The 21,061-nt window shown below is 36.7% G+C and overlaps 1 protein-coding gene across 1 annotated transcript; it reads right to left on the reverse strand.

Annotated features, from left to right (window-relative positions):
* Positions 1-515: 515 nt before the first annotated feature.
* LOC139120027 (galactosylceramide sulfotransferase-like) lies at positions 516-14,658 on the reverse strand. The gene is made up of 6 exons (XM_070684040.1): positions 14,522-14,658; positions 14,315-14,414; positions 9,448-9,554; positions 6,794-7,968; positions 4,837-5,060; positions 516-4,235 (listed from the first exon to the last, which is right to left on the reverse strand). The coding sequence occupies exons 2-6, from the start codon at positions 14,327-14,329 to the stop codon at positions 4,137-4,139; spliced, it is 1,620 nt and encodes a 539-aa protein (XP_070540141.1). The 5' UTR covers positions 14,330-14,414; positions 14,522-14,658; the 3' UTR covers positions 516-4,136.
* Between the last annotated feature and the right edge of the window lie 6,403 nt (positions 14,659-21,061).

Here is a 21,061-nt window from a genome sequence, read left to right on the forward strand (position 1 = left end):
TTGATGACTCAAAGTATTTTCCGGCCACACCTGGTCTCCCGGACTTTTATAGATATGCCATCATTGCATGGCACAAGGCTGGTAGGGGCTGTTCACCAGTCAACAATGCAAAAGATATCCTACAAACAGTTATCTGGTGTAGCAAACATGTTCAGTTTAAGGGTAAAGTTCTACTATTCAAATCATGGGTCGAGTCTAATATTTTCTTAATAAATGACGTCATTGATACTGATGGTAGTTTTCGTATACGATGGCTTTCACGTAATATTCATGACAAGTCAAATTTTGTATGTGAGCTGTTTATGTTGTATAATGCCATACCAGCTGGCTGGCGTGCTCAAGTAAGCAGTCAACTTCTATTTTTCAACCAGAGCCGCTGAACTTGTCGACAGCCTCTGTTTTTCTGCCAGGTTTTTCTCCACGAAAATTTATCCACAAAATCACAACAAAGGAATACTATTCGTCTTTCATTCGTAAAAAATTTGTCGAGCCTTGGGTTTCCAAAAAGTGGAATCGAGTTTTAAATTTAGGGAATGACTTTGATTGGTCAGAACTATGGTATAACAGAGTTATAACTGTAACTAAGGAAAGAAAACTGTCAAACTTTATGTACAAATTTATACATGACATACTTCCACATGGTTTAAACCTGTACAGGTGGAAAATAATGGAAACCAGTCTTTGTCAGATCTGTATGTCACCAAATGACCTTTGTCATATGTTCATAGAGTGTGAGCGTGTTAAGCTTTTCTGGAGAGACTTTAAATCCTTTTTACTACAAAACTTTCATTTTCATGTAGAGATCACCTTGAAGACACTTTTATGTGTCTACCAAATCAAAACAAACTTGTTAATCTTCTTATAGTAGTAGCAATGATCACCATCTATAAGTCATGGATGCTTTACAAAGACACAAATAAGCTGCAAAATATTAATTTATTTGAATTTTTTAACGCCGAAGTGCTATTAAGAGAACATGAAAGTGTTTTCTCACTACTTGTAAAAGACAAGTAAAGAAAAAAAAGATGTATTCCAAAAGCTGGTCAACGTAGCTTTCACTTTCAAAGGGTCTAAAGTGTTGAATGCCCTAAAGTGTGGAATGCCTTACCTACAGATATCAAACAAGTACTAGTCTATGTAACTTGAAAGAATAAATCAGAAGGAATGTTTCTTTGTAGTTTCTCTCTTCTTGTATGTATTTCTGTGATCTGTAGTAATTCAGATTTTCAGTCGCTCAATAAAAGTGTCAATAAATAAATAATAAAAAAAGTTTCTGTACTGCGGTGTCTATCATTTGCACACTGTAACTTATTTTTGCATAAACGTCGTTAATTTGCAAGTTTTGCTGAATCCTGACCGCCACAAGTTTTATAAGGACTTTTGCAAGAAAACACAAAGATAACGGTTATTTATTTATTTACTTATTTATTTATTATTTATTTACTTATTTATTTTTACACTTTTACTGAGCGACCAAGTTACTTAAGGAGTAATTTTCGTCGGGGCTCAAATAAAGAGCAAAAATCACAAAAAAGAACAAAACTAATTACTAATTATAGAGGAACATTTTCTTTTATGAATTGTTTCACTTTCACCTTAAACGTTGTTATATTAGGAGCATGTCTTAATGCACTGGGTAAAGAATTCCAGACTTGCGATGATCGATATTTAAAACTTCTCTGCGAATATTAAAATCCATTTTTTCTACATGACGTATATATATTGATGAATTCTACTTCGGAAGATTAACATATCTGAAAGATATTGCGGAGCATTACCTGTCACACAGTTAATGTTAAAATTGCAATGAAATAATAAATTCATCGTCTTACTGACATAACATTAAAAACAGAAAACAATTCTACAGAAGGAAAATCATAGGGCAATTCAAAAAGTACCCGCAAAGCTCTCTTCTGCACTGTAAAAAGTTTCTCTAGATTTTTCTCAGTCGTGTTACTCCATACTACGCAACAATAATCTAATGTGCTTTGTATTAAACCATAGTATTAAATGATACGATAATCAATGGGTATAAAAGAACGTACCTGCGTAAAAGACCAATTCTTTTGCTCAACGATGTACACATGCAATTTATATGATCATTCCAAGATAAGCTTTCATCAAGAGTTAAACCTAAAACCTTTGCAGATGAAACACATGGTACAGAAAATCCATGAATGTTTACAGATAACGGTACATCACGATCATTTAAACGATTTAACCTATAATTAGTTGTAATCAAAAGACTCTTTGTTTTCTTAACATTAAGGCGCATAGAATTTGCAGAAATCCAGCTCTTGATAGGTACAGCATCATTATTTATAGTATTGTTTGAATCATCTATGGATTTCCCACGTGCAAGCAACGTCTGATCCTCTGCGTACATATGTAAATGAGAAGAAACTACAGATAATGATAAATCATTATAAAAAGTGTGAATAAGAGCGGTCCTAAAGTGGAGCTTTGTGGAACGCTCGCTTGAACGAGAGCTCTCTCAGACATACCGCCCATATAGCTAACAATTAAATGACGATTGGAAAGATAAGATTTGAACCAACTGAGAGCTTCATCACATACACGATACACTGACAATTTCTTCAAAAGAATTTGTGGTCGATTACATCAAAAGCCATTGAGAGGTCAAGCAAGAGTACGCCATTTAAGTATCCGTCATCAATATTACATAAAATATCATCTGTAAGGCGTAACAAAGCAGTTTGGCACGGGAAGTTTTTCTAAAACCTGACTGGTTATCTAACAGCAAATCATTACATGACAAATAATCATACAGAGCAATGTGAACATGTTTCTCAAGTATTAATGACAAGTATTAATGTATTTTATGACTATTTATCTGATTCTTGACAATTCAACACCCAAAGCAATCATTAATTCTGACGGTAGAGTAACAAGGCTAATGTAAAATACTTGTGTAAAATACTATGAATCAGCTGCATTTTAGCTAAATGGGAATTGATTTTAATTAGCGGATGCTTATTTCGCTAACAAGACACTTTTGATGATTGTTAGTGATAAGGAAAATGAGTGAATAAGCTGCATCTTAAATTGGTGACCCTTCATTCCAGCTAAATTAGCTCCAAATGCTCGCTAAAATGACATGTTTCACAGTATGAGGAAGTCAATTGCAAAAATGCACAAACGGATCGCATCAGTCAAGTACTCACATATTTTTGATCTAGCATAGCTGTTTCTGAATATAAATTGCAACTTAGGGCTGTCCGAGTAAAAATTAGTTTTGTCTCCTGCCCGCCATCTCGTATTCTCCTCAAGTCAAGATGAATCAGACCTAAGTTTTCTCCTGTCTTGATTCGCAAAAACAGTATTTGCCATGGAACCATTTAGAGGCGATGATATTTATTTTCTGTGTTGTTTGCGTGTGCTGGCAGCCTTTAGCAGTGGTATGATCCATAGTGAAAACACGTTTTAGGTTCGGGTAAGACCCCCTCTAGCCCACGGACTATATTAGTTACTTACCCTGGCGCGAAAAGCACCATGGAGCAAGTAACAGAGCTATCCCAACGTCAAAACTACACCGTCGATGTAGGACGTGGTGTTGATGTAAATATAGGAAACTAAATGCGCCAGAAAAAAACAAAAAACAAAACCAGACTGAAGTGGTAAGCTTCAGCTTTGGCGGAGATTTAATACCTACGATAGTAAAATGATAATCGTTGGCATATGAAAATATTTCTGGAAAACACGATATGAAGTCCTGCCGTAAACTGCTTCCACAGGATCTGTTGAAAAGTGACCAACAGGCTGAGTTTCTATGGGGACGAGGGCGGATAAATAAACATGAAAAAATAAAGTGTTCCTCAACAACAGAATTATAACACAACCATGGACATTTTTGAAAGTATTCATAATTAAATCGTTCGACATTTAACTGTGTGAAGTTGGCGGGAAAAATGAAGCAAAGCTCGGGCTTGATTTTTTTTTACCAAGCCAAGAACCATTATAGGCCTCAACCGAAAGATTCGTCGCTCGAGGGCGCTCCGTATGATCAATACTCTGCATGGAGGGGTCACTAATATAGCAGTCTTTCATTGCACATTTGTCACAGTATCAAACTCTTGATTAAGATCAGTACTCCGGCAAGCGTATCTGTTCGGTCTTTAGTTCTCTGCTATCACCGAATCTTCGCATGATCCTCTTGATATGCAGACTGAGTCGATCAAATAGTTGCTATCGGAGTACCTCCCTGTTGTTGTAACCTTTAAACGTAACCGGACAAAATGTTATTGAAGTTGCCGGGAAGGTGTGTGAACATTTGAAGCTTCGCTTTTGTTCGTTTATCTTGTACGTCAATTGGAGCCTTCATTCAATTCATTCATATCTACTGACGTCACTATCCAAAAGAGTGATGTCACATTTGACAATAACCCAGCTACGAGAATGCTTTCAGGAAAGAGCACAATTAAAGAGGGCGAAAAAATGTTGGGGGAAGGGCACGAACTTTTGGCGTGATTTTTCTCTGATTTAGTAGATAACTTGAAAATGAAAGGCAGAATAACTTCCATAAAGCCTACATATTAATTTGCATATATTATAATGAAATAACCAGACTCAAAGAATAACAGTCGTAGGTAGTAAACTACGAAATGAAATCAAAGAAGGAGCTTAGAATATCACAAAAATAAAGGCAACAGTGTTTATTGCAGCCAATCAACCAATTTCTGTGAGGAGCAGGATTATGGTCCCACTATTCCGTGATTTTCAAAAGTATACCTGACTTGTGCAGAAAGAAACCCGAACAGACCGATTGCATTCGTAGAGACAATTTACACATGACGCTGGGTCGGATTACTAACTTGCCTGCAAATCTGTGGGACTTCCAAGGTCATAGGCGGCAATGAATTCGTTCTCTCCAGATTTCCAAACAGTCACATTGTGGGGAATTGTGGAACCACTTGTTGAGAAGTACACATCAAGGGTTCTTCTGTCGCTCTCCGGTAGGGCTTCACGGTAAAAGATTCTCATACAACGCTGCTTGCTGTCACTTCCCACCAGGTTCAACTTTACGAATGGATCACCTGCGACTGGATAAAATCGATCAAGACAACAGTGTTAGCCGCCAACGTTAAGGATGAACCTGAGGGCGCAAATCTGCAAATGTTGTAGGTCAAGAGGCAAGAACTAGTACTTAAACGGTAAGATCGTGGGATAAAACACAGCTGGCTAGCAATTAGTGTAACAATTACGTACTTTTCAACGGAACTTTGACAAAGTTAAAGCCCGACTAGCTGTAACTCTTGAAATCTGTGGTCCTCAAAATATCCATATATTCTCCCCCGGTTTTCTCTGCATTTTTACAGAACATACAATGTCACAGTTGAAAACATTCACCGCTACATGCATTACGTTGGACTACTCTGTGCAGTTTATGTGAAGATTTCAGCGCAGATATACATAGTATCCACGTTTATTGGGGCTGGGATTTAATATTTGGGAAAACGGTTTATCTTGACCTTGTTCAAAATTGCATATAAGTGTATACACACCTAAATTAGTTCATTCTCACAAACTGATTTTAGTTTGAAAGTGAAATCATAAAACTAGTGCTAAAATATACAGCAAATGAGCTTTTATGCCCTAATCCCCAGATAAGAGTTGATATGCTCGAGGAAAATAATTAAAACTTGTGGATGGGAATTACTCCTTGCTGTTTGTCTTCACATATAAATAAAAGTATCTCTCTCCAAGACTGTAGAAAGAACTACGCGTCTGATAAAAATAGGGCCAGTCTACATATTTGAATATACTGCTGCGTGCAGTATTCTGTTTCACGGTTGTACTTGACAGTCTGTGATGACTTGCAGGGAAGAAATAGATTTTGAAAGAAAGCCGCCAAGAATATAGTAAAAGTAAATGAAAGCCAAAAAATCGATCGACACCTTACTATGGGGTTGTTTGAACATTGTTCATAATGTACATACATTCATGAGTGTGTTTTTCACTATATCCTCCAAACTACACACTGATATAAGGCCGAACAAAACCAAAATTGTGCTGTTCCAATAACCCGACCTACCCTAGTTTTTACCTGCAAACCCTAAACGTTTTAGAGCTACGTAAACACGGAAGTAGAAAAGAAAGAAAAACCCGTTAAATCACGCGTTCTTTAGGCCTACTTGGCATTTGAATTTGCTTGAATGATGATGTCTTTTATGGTTTTTTCTTTGATGATTTTTTTTCGTTTATATGTATGATACATTTTGGGAAAACAATTCCTGCCGACCTACCTACCCTATTTTTGAAAACATGTTATCGGAACAGCACAATTTTATTTTATTTATTTATTTATTTTTGCCTAATCACCTATCCTTGCAAGGAAGAGTATAAGCTGCTTTCCTACATGTTGAAGCCCTGTTTTTTCTACGTATAAGTTAACGGAAGGCTATCATTTGACAGTTTGCATCCAGAACTTGACCGCAAACCCACATTGTCGCAAAGTTTGAAGTCTGCACAGTTTGCAAATTATCATTTTTTTATTTCAAAAAATTGACTCCCTTACCGACACAAATCCAAGAACTGTGTACATGTTGGTTCCAATCTTAGGCGTACGTCAGATATCACATATCAGTTTCAAGTCATGAGTTATATGCCCTGCCAATTCTATATCGGGGAGTGGCTTCGCAATAACAAAGAATAACTGAAGCAAATTCTCTGAGTGAGACTCAGGAATTCAGAAAAAACGGGTTTTTAGTATCTTTACCCCTACTTGATTTTCGCTACTATATTTGATTGTATACTGAAGAAATCTGTAACGAACCTTCGGTAGATATCGCATAGGCTCCAGTCCCGTGTTCTTGCCCTCGTGTGGACAAATCTGATAGAAATGTGTACCATGCATATAGGTTTTTACAAAATTCGTCGGTCACAACAGAACCGAAGGACGCAACTGTGGACTGAGAAAGTCCGCCCTCAACGTCACATTCATTGGTGACAGCGTCTCGGAGATAGCGAAAGTCTTGAAGATCCTTTTCGAAGTCGGGTCCGTACTGTTTGATTTTACGCCATAGGGAAGCGTTGAATATTTCATAAATCTTTACGTCAGCCTTATTCCATTGGTAAATTTTCTGTCGCAAATCTGGATCCAGGGCGCTGTGTGTTCCATGTACCCTACGGGCAATATATAGAATGTCCTCCATCTTCCAACACATCATGCGCTTCAACAAGACAAGGGACTCATCGAAGTATTCTGTAATTAGCACTAGATCTAGTTCCCGTTCGAGAATCATAAAGTAATTTTCAACAACATCAGGACTGTCATGATATCGGTTTTCTAATCCTAAGTGCCACGCCTGGCTGTTCCTTGCCACGTGCCACTCTCGCTTACTATTTTCCATTCTTTTGTGATAATATTCTGGCTTTTTCAGAAACTCTTGCAACGCCGAGGGCACGCATGATCGTTTCTTACAATTGACATATTTGAAAAGCTTAAAAAAGTTGAACGCAGATTCAAATTGCGCAGCAGGTTCACGAACAGTCGCTACAAAAATGGCCCCGGGCGACTCGGTTCGTTGGTACAGGTGGGCCTGGTCCGAGGCGGCAAAGTGTAGTGTTTCGTTTTCTCTTAAAAGTAGGACTCGATTTTTTCTGTTCGCCCAAAAAGTGGGCAGTGAAACATTGCCTGTTGATCCGTCAACGTGGTAGGTATCGGACGCTCCTGAGTAGCCTTGCCCCTCGTGGTAGACGCTCAGTCGCTTGAACTGAAATTTGTGTTTCCTTGCAAATCGATCGAGCAAAGTATCCAGAGTTGTGCCAGCTGTTTTCCGGTTGAATATTCTTGCGATATTGTGTAGAGGGGCACAATTCCTATCGTATGCGGTCATATCAGTGAGCCATGACTGTCGAGAGTCCAGTGCTTTCTTTTCCACGATGACGTCAGAATCGATTCTGGGCTGGGCATCACCGGCCGTCATCTCTTTATTTGTATTAATTCTCCTGAAAGCAAAGGTAAGACAAGAAAATCAACAAAAATAAATGTCGTAGATGAATGCGTCGATGGATCGCTGTCAGGGAGTTTTGCAATTTTAAATGAGTTTGCAAATTTACATTCTCGGCCATTTTGTGTACGAATTTATGATGTTTGTATCATCCACAGTAGGATCGTTAATGGTCAACAACTGTCCGTATTTTCTTTCTAAGTTATATTTTAACGTGCCGCGCACATGCTGCTACAGCAGTAGAATTAACTTAAGAGAGTACTTCATTTGAAGGTGGACAATCAATGTCGATCATGTCTGCAAAGCACATCCACTCATTTATTTGTCCAGTTTAGCCTCTACCTTTCTTAGACTATAGTCTATAAGGCCAAGAAAAATAAAAAGTTTGTTTCTCATCCTAGACATATCGCAAAAATGATGCGGTGACGCGCGCGGGTTTTTTTACTCTCAACTTTTTTTAATTCTTCAATCAACTAGAACGCGCAAAAAACATTACAACAACATAGAAATACACGCACAGATAATTGCACAGCAGTGTTGCTTTAATATTTTTGTATAACAACAGTTGTGCGATTTGTCTTTTACTTAGTGCACCAATCACAGTTTTGACAGCGTAATATAACAGTGACACAGCGTACAGTTCTGAATGGAATGTAAGTGTCAATTATGTTGTTTACGGTTGTTTTCTACAGCACTGTGTTATGCACTATCATCGTGTATTTTTGCGTTTATATTTTTTATTTTATTTCCTCATGACATGAGCAGAAAAAAAGGTTGACGCGGCGGGTCTTAATTGACGCGCGCGAGGATAAGAGGCACACTTTTTTCTTTTAAATTTGCTTTTAAGTTTTTTCTAAGTATGTTTTTGTCCGCTTAACATTTTTGTAAATATCGTTTCTTATTTTTTCTTTGTTGTTGTTTTTGTATTACTTTGTCCTTGGTACTTTGTTCGGTTTTATCTTTTTGCAGAGTTTATTTAAACAATGTCTGGCCCGTTGGTTTACCAAAATCAGTAAGTAAGTAAATGGTAGCACTCTTTTGTGTGTTTGTAGCGAACATTTCAAAACGTAGCTTTTGATGACTTTTTTGTTTTTTTATGTCCATTGCAAATTGTTTTACTCATCAAAGCATGTTAAAACAACTATTTATCTTGTCAACACAACATCTACACATGTTAAATGCACTGTTATCGTCTAAGGTTGAATTCTTGTCCGGACAAGAAATAAATGCACATGTCAACAATAATAACGCAGTTTACACGTGTACAGGTTGAGTTGACCAACTCAACTCTGTGTATCTCAACATGCTTTTGGTTGGCAACATGAAAAACAAGAGTGAAACATCATAAAGAAAATTAAACATGAAGCTGTGGGATTATAAAGATGTGAAAGAGCACTTTCGAACAAGGAAATGGACATCTAAAAAATGTGGTCAGTTTGTATTTTGTTTTTTCGTTTTTTACATATTTTCAGCTTACCTGGTCATGTACGGCGCCGATGCGATATTTGTCTTATCGGGCCACAGCGTGTAGAGCACAGTGGTCAAGAAAACCAGCGTTGCTAGCGTGAAGTAGCAGTATTTTAACTGTGAAAAAAAAGAGAAGGTACGCCATAGAGTGAGGTTGACGTCAGTTCTCCGATATTCAAAAGGAAGTGATATCAGTTTGGACTGCTGAAATAAACAACACTTGCTAATGTCACACTAAGGTCAACGGCTACCTCTAGGCCTGGCACAAGATTATGAAGAGATAAGAACAATTTTGCTTGCGTTCATACTGTATTCAAATCTCCCCTCTGGAGTCACTTATCGATCTTACTCTAAGTCGACTGTGAGGGTGCTAACTAGCAGGGTCCAGGGCCGACCTAAATCGTTCGCGGGCACAATTTTAATTACACGGCTGACCAAGGATCGACTTAGCCCGATCCCATAGTTTTGTTTTCACTGGCACCGATTCAGAGGCGACCTAAAATCTGTAGTGTGAATGCAAGGAACTCAGTCTCCTTGTTTGTTTGTTTATCAGTGTTTGTTTATTACTTATGTAAGGTTATTTCCACATACAATAAACAACCAATAAAGATGTATTCGTATTCATGTTTGTCAATAAAGAACGATATTTATTGTCTTTGTTTGTTTGCATGTTTATTTACTACAAGTGTGGCCAGTAAATAATACTTTAAAAGTTTCTAATGCAATTCCACATATGAAATAAAGCATACCCTTCTTTTGGCTATGAGGATTAAATACTCGTATGTGTTCACCACGCTCTCTGAACAAGCACCTTTTCTAATAACTCACGAAGGGATGCATCTCTGCTTGTCATTTTGTTTGCCCATCAACCATTCTATTTTCGAGCTCAGTAAACAACATCAAACAAATATATGATAAATAAAATACTTCCCTGTGCAGATAACATTATCTGTACTTACTCTTTATTTTCCTCGTGTTCTTCCTGTTCAGACAAAGTTTACATTAATCATAAACCTAATATCAAAATGGATAATACGCAGGGCAAAACTCGTCTATGTAAATTCTCTTTGTGATGAGAGTGGATACAGTAAACACAGGTAATGTTCTCTGCACGCAAGCGACATTTTATTTATCGGGCATTTATTTGGTGTTGTTTGATGGACTTGAAAATAGGATGGTTGGGCAAAATGACAAGCAGAGATGCATCCCTTTGTGAGTCATTAGGAAGGGTCCATGAGTATTCAGAGAGTGCGGTAGACACACATGGGTGCTTAATCCTCACGGCAAAGGCGCAGAATGCTATATTTCATATATGTGCACAGTGGGATTGTATTAGAAACTTTTAGAGTATCATTTATTGACAACACTTGCAAACAAAGATACAAACGAAACAAAACAAAAACAAAACAAACAACGTTCTATATCGACAAACATGAATACAAATACAACTCTTTATTGATTCTTTATTGTAAATGAAAATAATTATACATAGTAAACAAACACTAATAGACAAACAAACAAACAAGGATACTGAATTCCCCGTGGTGTGAACGAAGTAGTCTATTACCAGATATGTCAATTACATTAAATTTTACGACAGTGATGACGAAACTGTCCATGCTATACCTTTTTTTATTAATTTATGTATTTAATCTGTGAAACACATAAAGCAAAGGACAGGAAAACGTAAACAGGACAAAAAGCAAAAAGAGTTAAAGGAGAAGAAAAGTTCACAAAACTAACATTTCCACTTCATTCTATGTTTTTCAAGTATTCCATTCTTAAGGGCAATATTGTGTTCAACTTCTTTGATTTTACTAACCACTCTCGTGTAGTTACCTATTGTTAATGTCTTTGGGGTTCTGACATTACAATGAATGTATTGTTTCGCAAGGATGAGTAGATGTTCTAAAAGAATATCCTTTGCAATGAAATCATAACCAAAAATGACTGACATGGCATCGAGTTGAATATCCATATTGAAAGCATCGAAAACATATAAAGAAAATTCTCTCCAGAAATCCTACTATTGGACAAAACCAGAAGCGATGTAAAATAGAGTCAAGACTTTCAAGACAGAAATTACAGAGTTCACTTTCTACTCTACCCGATTTCTCTAAAATTACATTGGTAAAAATATTTCTATGTAGAAGGTGGAACTGGAAAATTCTACTTTTTGATTCAATAGTACACTTATATGGGAGGCTGAATATTTTCTTCCAATTTTTTACATCAAACTCGCCAAATGTCTTTGCCCAGAAATTCATAGTTTTTTTCTGGCATAGAAACAAAGTCTGTCATTATTAATTGAGGGATAAATTCAGAACATTTCTTGTTAAATACATTAATATGAAATTCTGAATGGCATGTATATAAAGGGTAAGACATGCTTACATGATATTTCTTCTTGTATTCCATGATAGCTTTGACAATACCGAAATAAGTAATAAAATTAATTTGTACATTGTGTCTTAACCTAAAACTATTGTATTCAACAGCCGAACCTGCAATAATGAAATCTGTCAAAAAGTTAACATTACAATCATTGAGTTTCTTTGAAAAAATAGCTTTCCCATCTATCAGAATGTCAGAATTGTTCCATACAATACAATCTGACTGAGGATTCACATTATTCTGAAAATTTAATTTTCACCAAGTATGAATTATGTCGTGTAAAAAAGGATAAACTTTGAAAAAATTAGGAATATGGCGAATGTGCAAATTACAATGAAAAACAAATAAACCACCAAGTGAGGACAAAAGATGGGTGTAAATTAACTTAATTTGGGTATTGTTTTCCATCTGAATCAGTCTTTTTACCCATCGAACTTTCATGGCCATGCAAATCGCCCTGAACTTTGGAGCTTTCAGACCTCCAAATTGTCGATCATTCATGAGAATGGTCCTTTTTATTCTATCACCCTTATTGTTCCAAATAAATCTGAAAATAATGTGCTCTAAATCTTGAAAAATATTGTCTGGAGGATTGGTTATCACCGAAGCAAGAAAAGTAAGTTTTGACAATGCAAGACTTTTCAAAATAGTAATTTTGCCATTCAAAGAAAGATTTCTGGCTGACCATATATAAAGGAGAATCTTCATTGACTGGATTTTTGGTTCATAATTCAAGGCAAAGATATTTTCTTTTACACTAAGAGGAATAAGGACACCTAAACATTCAATTGGGCCATGTGACCATGCTATACCTGGTTATGTTAAGTTATCTCTACGTGCTCATGCCTTACCGTGCTGTTCGGTTGACTGCTCTGATCGTGGCTCAGTGAATTTTTTTAGGTTCTCCCTCGCGCCTGCGCGTCGCAGAGCTCAAATTCTATGACGATCGCACTCACGTATTTCTACAGAAGTGAAATACGCCACGTACGTCTGTGTTGTCGGCCATTTGAAAAAGTTACCGTTACGAATTGATGGAGTGCAGATACATGTACCAAGAATAATAGACCAGAAAAAATATCATATTCCATTGCTAAAACTGTACAATGTCATTTACACTATTGAGCACGAGAGTGATTTGTCGAAGTACATTCTTTGAAAAGACAGCTTTAGATTTCTGGCCTGGACATGTTAATCAAATAAAATATGGCAGTATTGCAACTTTGCAAAGTACATATAATATCTTAGTTTCGTTCTTCGATTGTATTGTCATTCGCAGTTGAGGATTATATAATGTACATACTGCACTGGCCATTCAAATGTATCTGCATATTTTAACGTTGCATTGTGAGTTAGTCCTACTCATTGAACACACTATAGGCCCTTTGGCTAGGGGTCGTGGATGATTAATATATACTTTACAAGCAATACTCGATACGTGTAAGGGCAGGAAGTTAACTGAACTCGATATGCATTTTTTCATTTGGTATTTGGTGTTTACTTTATATCACACACATAAACTATATCATTGTTATAGCTTACTTTTCCCAATAACCAGGATGTATATCGAGCGAATGCGTAGACATAAAAATCCTACATTCAGTGTTGTTTGCTAGTTAAATGCAAATAATATGCAAAATATCTAAATTTATGTAGATGACCTAAATCCTAGCTAAGCTAGGTTCTGCCCTCTTGGCAATTTGGTCAGGTGATCGACTAACATAAAATTACTTTACTTTTTGTTCAGAATCTGCTTCATTTACTCAGACTCGACTAAAGATTAGCAATCTAATGGTAAAACTTTATCACACCCGAAAAGGTCAGACTTGCTGGGTTTTGGACTAACAATGGTTTGCGATCGTCAAATTTGTATCAATTGAGAGACTGGACATGTTGTTAGACAACTTCCGATAATCTAGGGCACTATGGTCGCTTTGGTATTTGTTCAAGGTCAGCTTTTGTTCTGTATCTTGCTCGGGCGTATGCGGTAGTTACTGGTTAGCAGTGTAAACGTCATAGTTAGCTCGACAGTCAAGGCTTCAATTTACTGTATCAAGATATCCATATGCCTACAGACTTGGCGCATGTCTAATCTTGAGACATCAAGAGTTAGCAACAAGGCACTGCTGCAGCAACGCAATTGTTAAAGGACGTCAGCTATTTCTCGATGTCGTCCAGTGAAAGTGTAAGCTAATGAAGTGCATGTACAATCCCAGTATAAACTTCACAACACTTCAATTTGTATCCAATAATTCATGCCATGGGGAGGGGGGTTTCAGTACTCCCCCTACTAAGGAGGGGGTCCAGGATACTGTTAATGCCGTATCGTCCACAATCGATAGTGCTTTATCAATTGATGTTGAGCCTCAAAATTATGAGTGTAATATTCCATTGGAACAGATGTTTAGCTTTTAAGTGAGTAAAGTTGGTTGCAATGCCGAAAAAGCACTTTCATTATAGCAGTATTGAAAGATGTCTCTTCTCACCTTTATCCAAGGCATGGTATGGTCAGTCTATCGACTCCGGAGAGCATCCGCGTTTCCTCGATGACAACGGGTCGTGATCTGCGATATGACTTTTAGTTACCTATTATGTAACAGGGGAAAGTGTCATGCACAAAGATAGGAACAACAGTTCAGTATTCCACAAAAGGGTGACAATAAAGAAACAAATATCAATGAACGGCAACTCACCAGCTTACTGTCTGGCCAGGTCAGGTCCTGTAATTTGCACTCAACCCAGCCCCTTCATACTGTGGCTCACGCACAGTGGGTGTTCATAGACGTTGTCATATCACTTCTGAGACCATCGTCACTGCATCGCTCACCTCAAATCCTGCCTCGATGGCTTCTTTCTCTCTGCACTTGGGTCGAAAGATAAATTTGCATAAACCCCGACAAGTGTGCATGGAAACTGATGTAATTAAACCAGAGAATAGACACTTACGTCATACGTCCTTTAATACCTAACAAAAGGGAGGTTATAATAAGCCGTAATCACAGTCCTTCAGGGACTGTGACGTTATTGAAGTATGCGTAGCGTCTTTGTCACGTGAAAACCGGACGTCGAATACATGTAGCACAGACGTTCGGAACGTCAAACGACAATTTTACACGTCATTATAATTACATATGGTGTTGCGTCATGGCAAATCCATTGTGCATTTTGTGATAAAAGCACCAAACTTGGCTCAGATGTGTCTTAATATGTGCTGAACAAATTCAGATACCGAGCCACTGAAAATCTACCGAAGCGTTGCCATGGCAACCATTTTTTTCAAAATGGCTGCCAGACAGGTATTTCTCACCTAGTAAATGTTAATTGCAGAAGTGGTTTTGACTAACTTTAGGTTGGATATTTTCAATAAGAAACTCTGAAAAGAGTTGTTTGAAAATTCTTTTAAATTTTCTTCACCACCTGACTTGTTAAACGGGTAAATACAGACAAAAAACACAATTCTTATGCATAAAATTCACGGTATTAGATCCTATAAAAGGATGACGCTATGTCAGCAGTCAAGAAATGTTAGGCCGTGGGCTAGAGGGGTCTACTTGCACCCCCAGGATAACAAACCTGTCTTTGTAGAAGCCTTGGGATCCCTAGAATACGAAATAGAATTTTGACAGAAAAAATATAGGGATGCAATAACTGTTATAGTCGACTTTTGAACGGTACCGCAAAATAACCATTTTGCTACCCACGTGCATTTTTCTTGTAGTACTTGTAAGTCATCTGCTAAGTTTTTTTTAACATAACCTGACTTGTTGGATATCAGTGATTAGAATGGAAATTTATTCCTCTTTAAAATGACATGTGTAATATGCAATATCTTCGATAGATTTATATGAAATGGGACAAAACTTACCCAATACCCCAAAAATCTGAAATTCTACCTATTTTTTACGTTGGCATAACACAAAAGGCAATGCTTTGTATGACATCTGTTTATTTGCTACAGGGACATGTCAAAATGTGAAATAGACTTTTGATAGGAAAAATATTGGGATGCTATAGGTCTACCGGTCATACTTTGAAGGGTACCGCAGAATTACAGTATTGCCAACTCGCATGCGTTTTTGTTAAACCTGTCTTCTTGTAAGTAATCTGCTGAGTAAGCTCAGCATAACCTAGCTTGTCGGCTTACATTGGAAAGGAATTTTATTCTGCTTTTAGATGACATATTTTAATATGTAATATCTTTAATAGCTTTTATAAAATATGACCAAAACTTACCCTATACCCCAAACTTTATATTGCAAAATTACTGTCACTGCTTATCTCAAATTCTACCAATTTTTACCTAAACATATTACAAAGGGCAATTCTCTGTATGCAATCTGTTTTATTTGCTACGGAGACATATGAAAATATGAAAGAGACTTTTAACAGAAAAAATATTGGAAAAGGGAACTGTAAAGTCAAAGTATTGCGAATCGCATCTTTTTTGTTAAACGTAAAATTCTACCACTTTTTAACCTAGACATATAATAAAGGGTAATGCCTTGTAGAAAATCTGTTTTATTTGCTACAAGGCCAAGTCACAAATATGAAATAGACTTTTAACTGAAAAAATACTGGGACGCAATAGCTGTCACAGTCATGTGTTGAAGGGTACCGCAAAATCATGATTTTGAGACCCACGAACATTTTTGTTAAACCTGTCTCTGTTTAAGTCATATGCCGAGCCTAACTTATACATAACCTGGTTGTGGGGTATCATTAGTAAAGCGATTTATTTTTCTTTAAGGTGACCTTTTGTAATATACAAATATCCTTTTACAGTTTTCATGAAATAGGACCAAGACTTACCTAATACCCAAAAAGATTACATTTCAAGTTACGGCTTATCTTACATTCTACCATTTGTTTTTGCTCCACACAATACAGAAGACAATATAATGCTTATATGAAATCCGTTTTGTTTGAAACAGACGTATGTCAAAATATGAAGTGAACTTAATATGATTTAGTCGCCACTGGGATCATATTTCTAGGGGTACACAGATACGGCAAATTTCCTGAAACATATAAATTTTTATCAACACGTCTTTATGAAAGAAGTCAGCCAAAATCATAGTCACGGATGATCTCAAAATATTATTGGCATCGTATATTAAATTATTTTGTTTCAAGTTTGTTTTATAAGATTTGACCTTAAAGGTTCTTATGTGGAACTCTAATTTAATATTTTTGGCAGAGCAATTCTTGAAAACTTATTATGGTACGTGTTCTACTCGCTGTAATGGAGACGAAAAAAGAAAGGCATTATACTGAATTATACAACCAACTGAATGACAAGCAAGGTGCGGAATTGAGCCTTTAAAGGTTTTGTTTTCTAAACTGTATCAATGAGCACAGCTAATTCAACAGTTTAGCTGATCCAATAATCGTTTCTAAACATTATACATTACATCAAAATTACCTGGGCGTTCCTGAAGAAAAACTTGTATAGATATATCCGAAAGCTGGACTTTCTTCATTAACAAAATATTATGGAATAGATATACCTGACAGTTAGCTGCTCTAATTATCGTTTCTAAACTTCATAAATTAGCATAAGTGTCTAAAGTTATGTCATATAGCTTGGCTTTCTTCATTAACAAAAATAGGGATATGTCCAATATTTAGCTGCTCTAATGATAATTTCTAAACTTCATAAATAAGCAGAAATTAGCTAGCCATTCTTAAGTACTTTATTCCTGGATATATCCGATATTTGGTCGATTTAATTATCGTTTCTAAACTTTATAAATTGGCTCAAGTTTAGCTGGCATTCTTCAGTAAAATATTTTCAGGATATATCTGATATTGAACCGATCTAATTATCGTTTCTAATCTTTACGAATTAAATACAAGGATGTTCTATAGTTTAAAAGCATGTATCTGATACTTGATCGATCTCATTATTGCTTCTACACTCAGTATACTTTATAAAGTAGTTCAGATTTAGCTGGGCTGACATACTCGCCAGCTGACTAGCCATGCAAAAGCAAGCAGAGATCCGAGGAGTGCCAAGCAGGGACATGACGGACAAAAGTGCAGGATTGTGTTTTAGCTTTGCTTTCCCTACCTTTCATGTTTGTTAAAACAAAAGAAAGTGGAGTAATACAGTTTAATTTATGGTGCCACGTTTTGCATTTCAATGACAAATTATGTACGACCAAGAAATTGCTACTAAAATATACGATGTTCAAAATATTATAGGCATGAATCCATATTCATGCAATAGACCAATGACATTGAAATAACTATAACCAATATCTAAATCATGAAATAGATATCAAATTTTACAGGATCAGTTTATGTGAAATGAATTATGAAAAGGAATGTATAAAATATAGTACATATAGCCGAAAAATAATATAAAAATATGATCGTTTTCTCCACGTGGTCAAATTTTAAACGGTCGCACTTATGTACTAATTGTAGTTACATGATAAATCTCTAACATTGACAATTAGGCCTATGGGGATAAGAGATTTCCCCCCAGAATGTTATTGTTTTTAACGTTAAAACTAGAAGGTTTGTTATACAGTAAATATATTATGCTTTTTTGTATGTAGGCCTACACGTGAATGTAGATGAACAAGAGTGAGATATTGGGTTAAATTCACCGCACAATTTTCCATGTCAGGCCTTGTGATTAAGAACATCCTGCAAAACTTGTCAATGGGCCGGCTGACTTATAAAAATTAGAAAATATAATTAGTCAATTGCAAAATCGTGATCGATCTCCTATTTGAGCACGCTCAACTTGTCTAGATACACGATATGCTAAGCTGTGCTTTTAAACTTACACAAAGCCCACTTTTCTCTCTCTATGCGAGGGAAGCGTTCGTGTCTGACGCCGCCATCGTTTATCTCATTCAACCCATGAGCACTCGGGGAAAAACAGCCTTGCAAACAAAAGAGCATCGCGATGTCGAACCTCGAAAGTCGACGTTCTGAGAGGAGTGAAACAAGAGAAAATTGTGAAATATGTAAAACTTCTGAAGAGAAAAAAGAAAATTATTTTGTCAACAGAAAATGATCATCGTAGATTGTTCATAGCTGAGTGGTGGTTAGAAATAAGGGACTGGTCAGTTTCTTCGGCCTGTGGGGGGGCGGTGGATTCATGGGGGGTCACCCTGTTTTTGACTTTGGTGATAGGGGGGTCACCATGTTTTTGAAATGCCTAATAGGGGGGGGGGTCAGTGTGTTATTGAATTTCGACACAGGCTCATCATTGCCTAAAATGCATTGTGTCAGCCACAAATTTCATCATTCAGTTGCATTTTTCGGCGCGCCCTTCGGGTGCGTAACTTTAATAATCAGACATATTTTCAGCACGCCCAACTTTAACATATCAGGCATACATGTATCAGAGATATCTGTATGTTCAATATTTTTCAGCGTGCTCTTCGAGCACATTACTTTAATATATCAGACATTTTTCAGCACGCCCTTCCTGTGCATGACTTTAATAAACAAGAAATATATATCAGAGGTATCAGGATGTTTCATATTTTTCTCCGCGCCCTTCGGGCGCCATACTTTAATAAATCAGAGATATATGCCAGAGATATCTTGATGTTTGCTAAGTGAAAGTGTACCGTTATGAAATCTGCATTTCATATGAAAACCATGACAAATTCCTGATACTTTTCTGTTCTCTGTATGAGAATTCAGTATGAGAAAGCAACATGCACAAATATTTCACAATATATATTTGATAAAGTGACTTGTTTTAGAGATGGAAAAATGACAAGATATCTTTCATTGTCATTGATGCAACTGTTTTCCTTTGTGTCTCAGGTTTTCTGTAGAATGCTTTTTTATGACCAAAATAACAGTTGAAAAGGCAGTTTTTGTCATTAGCTGTGCTTTTATGGTTTCAATGTTACAAGAAATGGTCATCTCAGACACTGCACACATCAGATTTAGCAAAAATGCCTCTCTATGGCTTCTCAGGAGATTTACTTGGATGGCTGGCAAGTCTTAACACCCATCAAATTTTTGATTTACTGCTTTTTCCTCTTTGATATTAATGATTGACATCCATTTCTGTTCAGGACATCTGGTTAAGCATAGAAAATGTGAAATACATTCACAACTCATTCAAAATGTACTGTATTCAAACGTCAAGATTGACACTTTGAAATTCCTATCTTACAACTGACATGTCAAACAATTTCATTAAAACACAGAATGACTGTTAAAATATAAATGTATGTAAAATATAAAATATATTAATATTAAATATACACATACACACACACACACACACACACACACACACACACACACACACACACACACACATATATATATATATATATATATATATATATATTTTATGTCCACCTTTTGTTTTACAGTTGTCGCGTGCAGGGGGGGGTCACCCTGTTTTCGAAATTTGGGATGGGGGGTCACCTTGTTTTCAAAATTTGGAATAGGGGGGTCAGCCACTTTTTGACGTCGGCAAAAAATAATCCACCGCCCCCCCCCCCGGCCGAAGAAACTGACCAGTCCCTAATGTTCATTACAGAGTGCTACATCTCGACGCTCCTTTGTTTGCAAGGCTTGTTTTCGCCCGAGTGCTCATTGGTTGAATGATTACGATTGCGGCGGATATACCAACACTTCCCTCGCATAGAGAGAGAAAAGTACGCTTTGCGTAAGTTTACAAGCGCGGCTGAGCACATTGTATACCTAGGTGAGATGGGTGTGCTCGAAAACGATGATCAATGCAAGTTTTGGATTCAAAATCGGCTGTTTTCGGCGGAGAAACCGCACCTTCTTTCCGAGAGCTATCATCTGCAGCGGTTTTGCCTATATACTAATAGCATTTGTGGTGGGAGGCGGTATAACACCGGTAACACACCCCTGCCATGCAGAACTTGGTCTAGAATGGGATGTTGTGTTGTGAAATAGAATTCAGAATGGCATGTTGTTGTTGTCAAATGAAATTCAGAAGAGCATGTTGAATTGTAAAATAGAATTCGGAATGGCATGTTGTGTTGTCAAATGAAATTCAGAAGTGCATGTTAAATTGTAAAATAGAATTCGGAATAGCATGTTGTGTTTTAAAATAGAATTCGGAATGGCATGTTGTGTTGTGAAATGAAATTCAGAAGAGTATGTTGAATTGCAAAATAGAATTCGGAATGGCATGTTGTGTTGTAAAATAGAATTCGGAATGGCATGTTGTGTTGTGAAATGAAATTCAGAAGAGCATGTTGAATTGTAAAATA

The sequence above is a fragment of the Ptychodera flava genome, chromosome 20, assembly GCF_041260155.1.
Source record: "Ptychodera flava strain L36383 chromosome 20, AS_Pfla_20210202, whole genome shotgun sequence".
NCBI lineage: Eukaryota > Metazoa > Hemichordata > Enteropneusta > Ptychoderidae > Ptychodera > Ptychodera flava.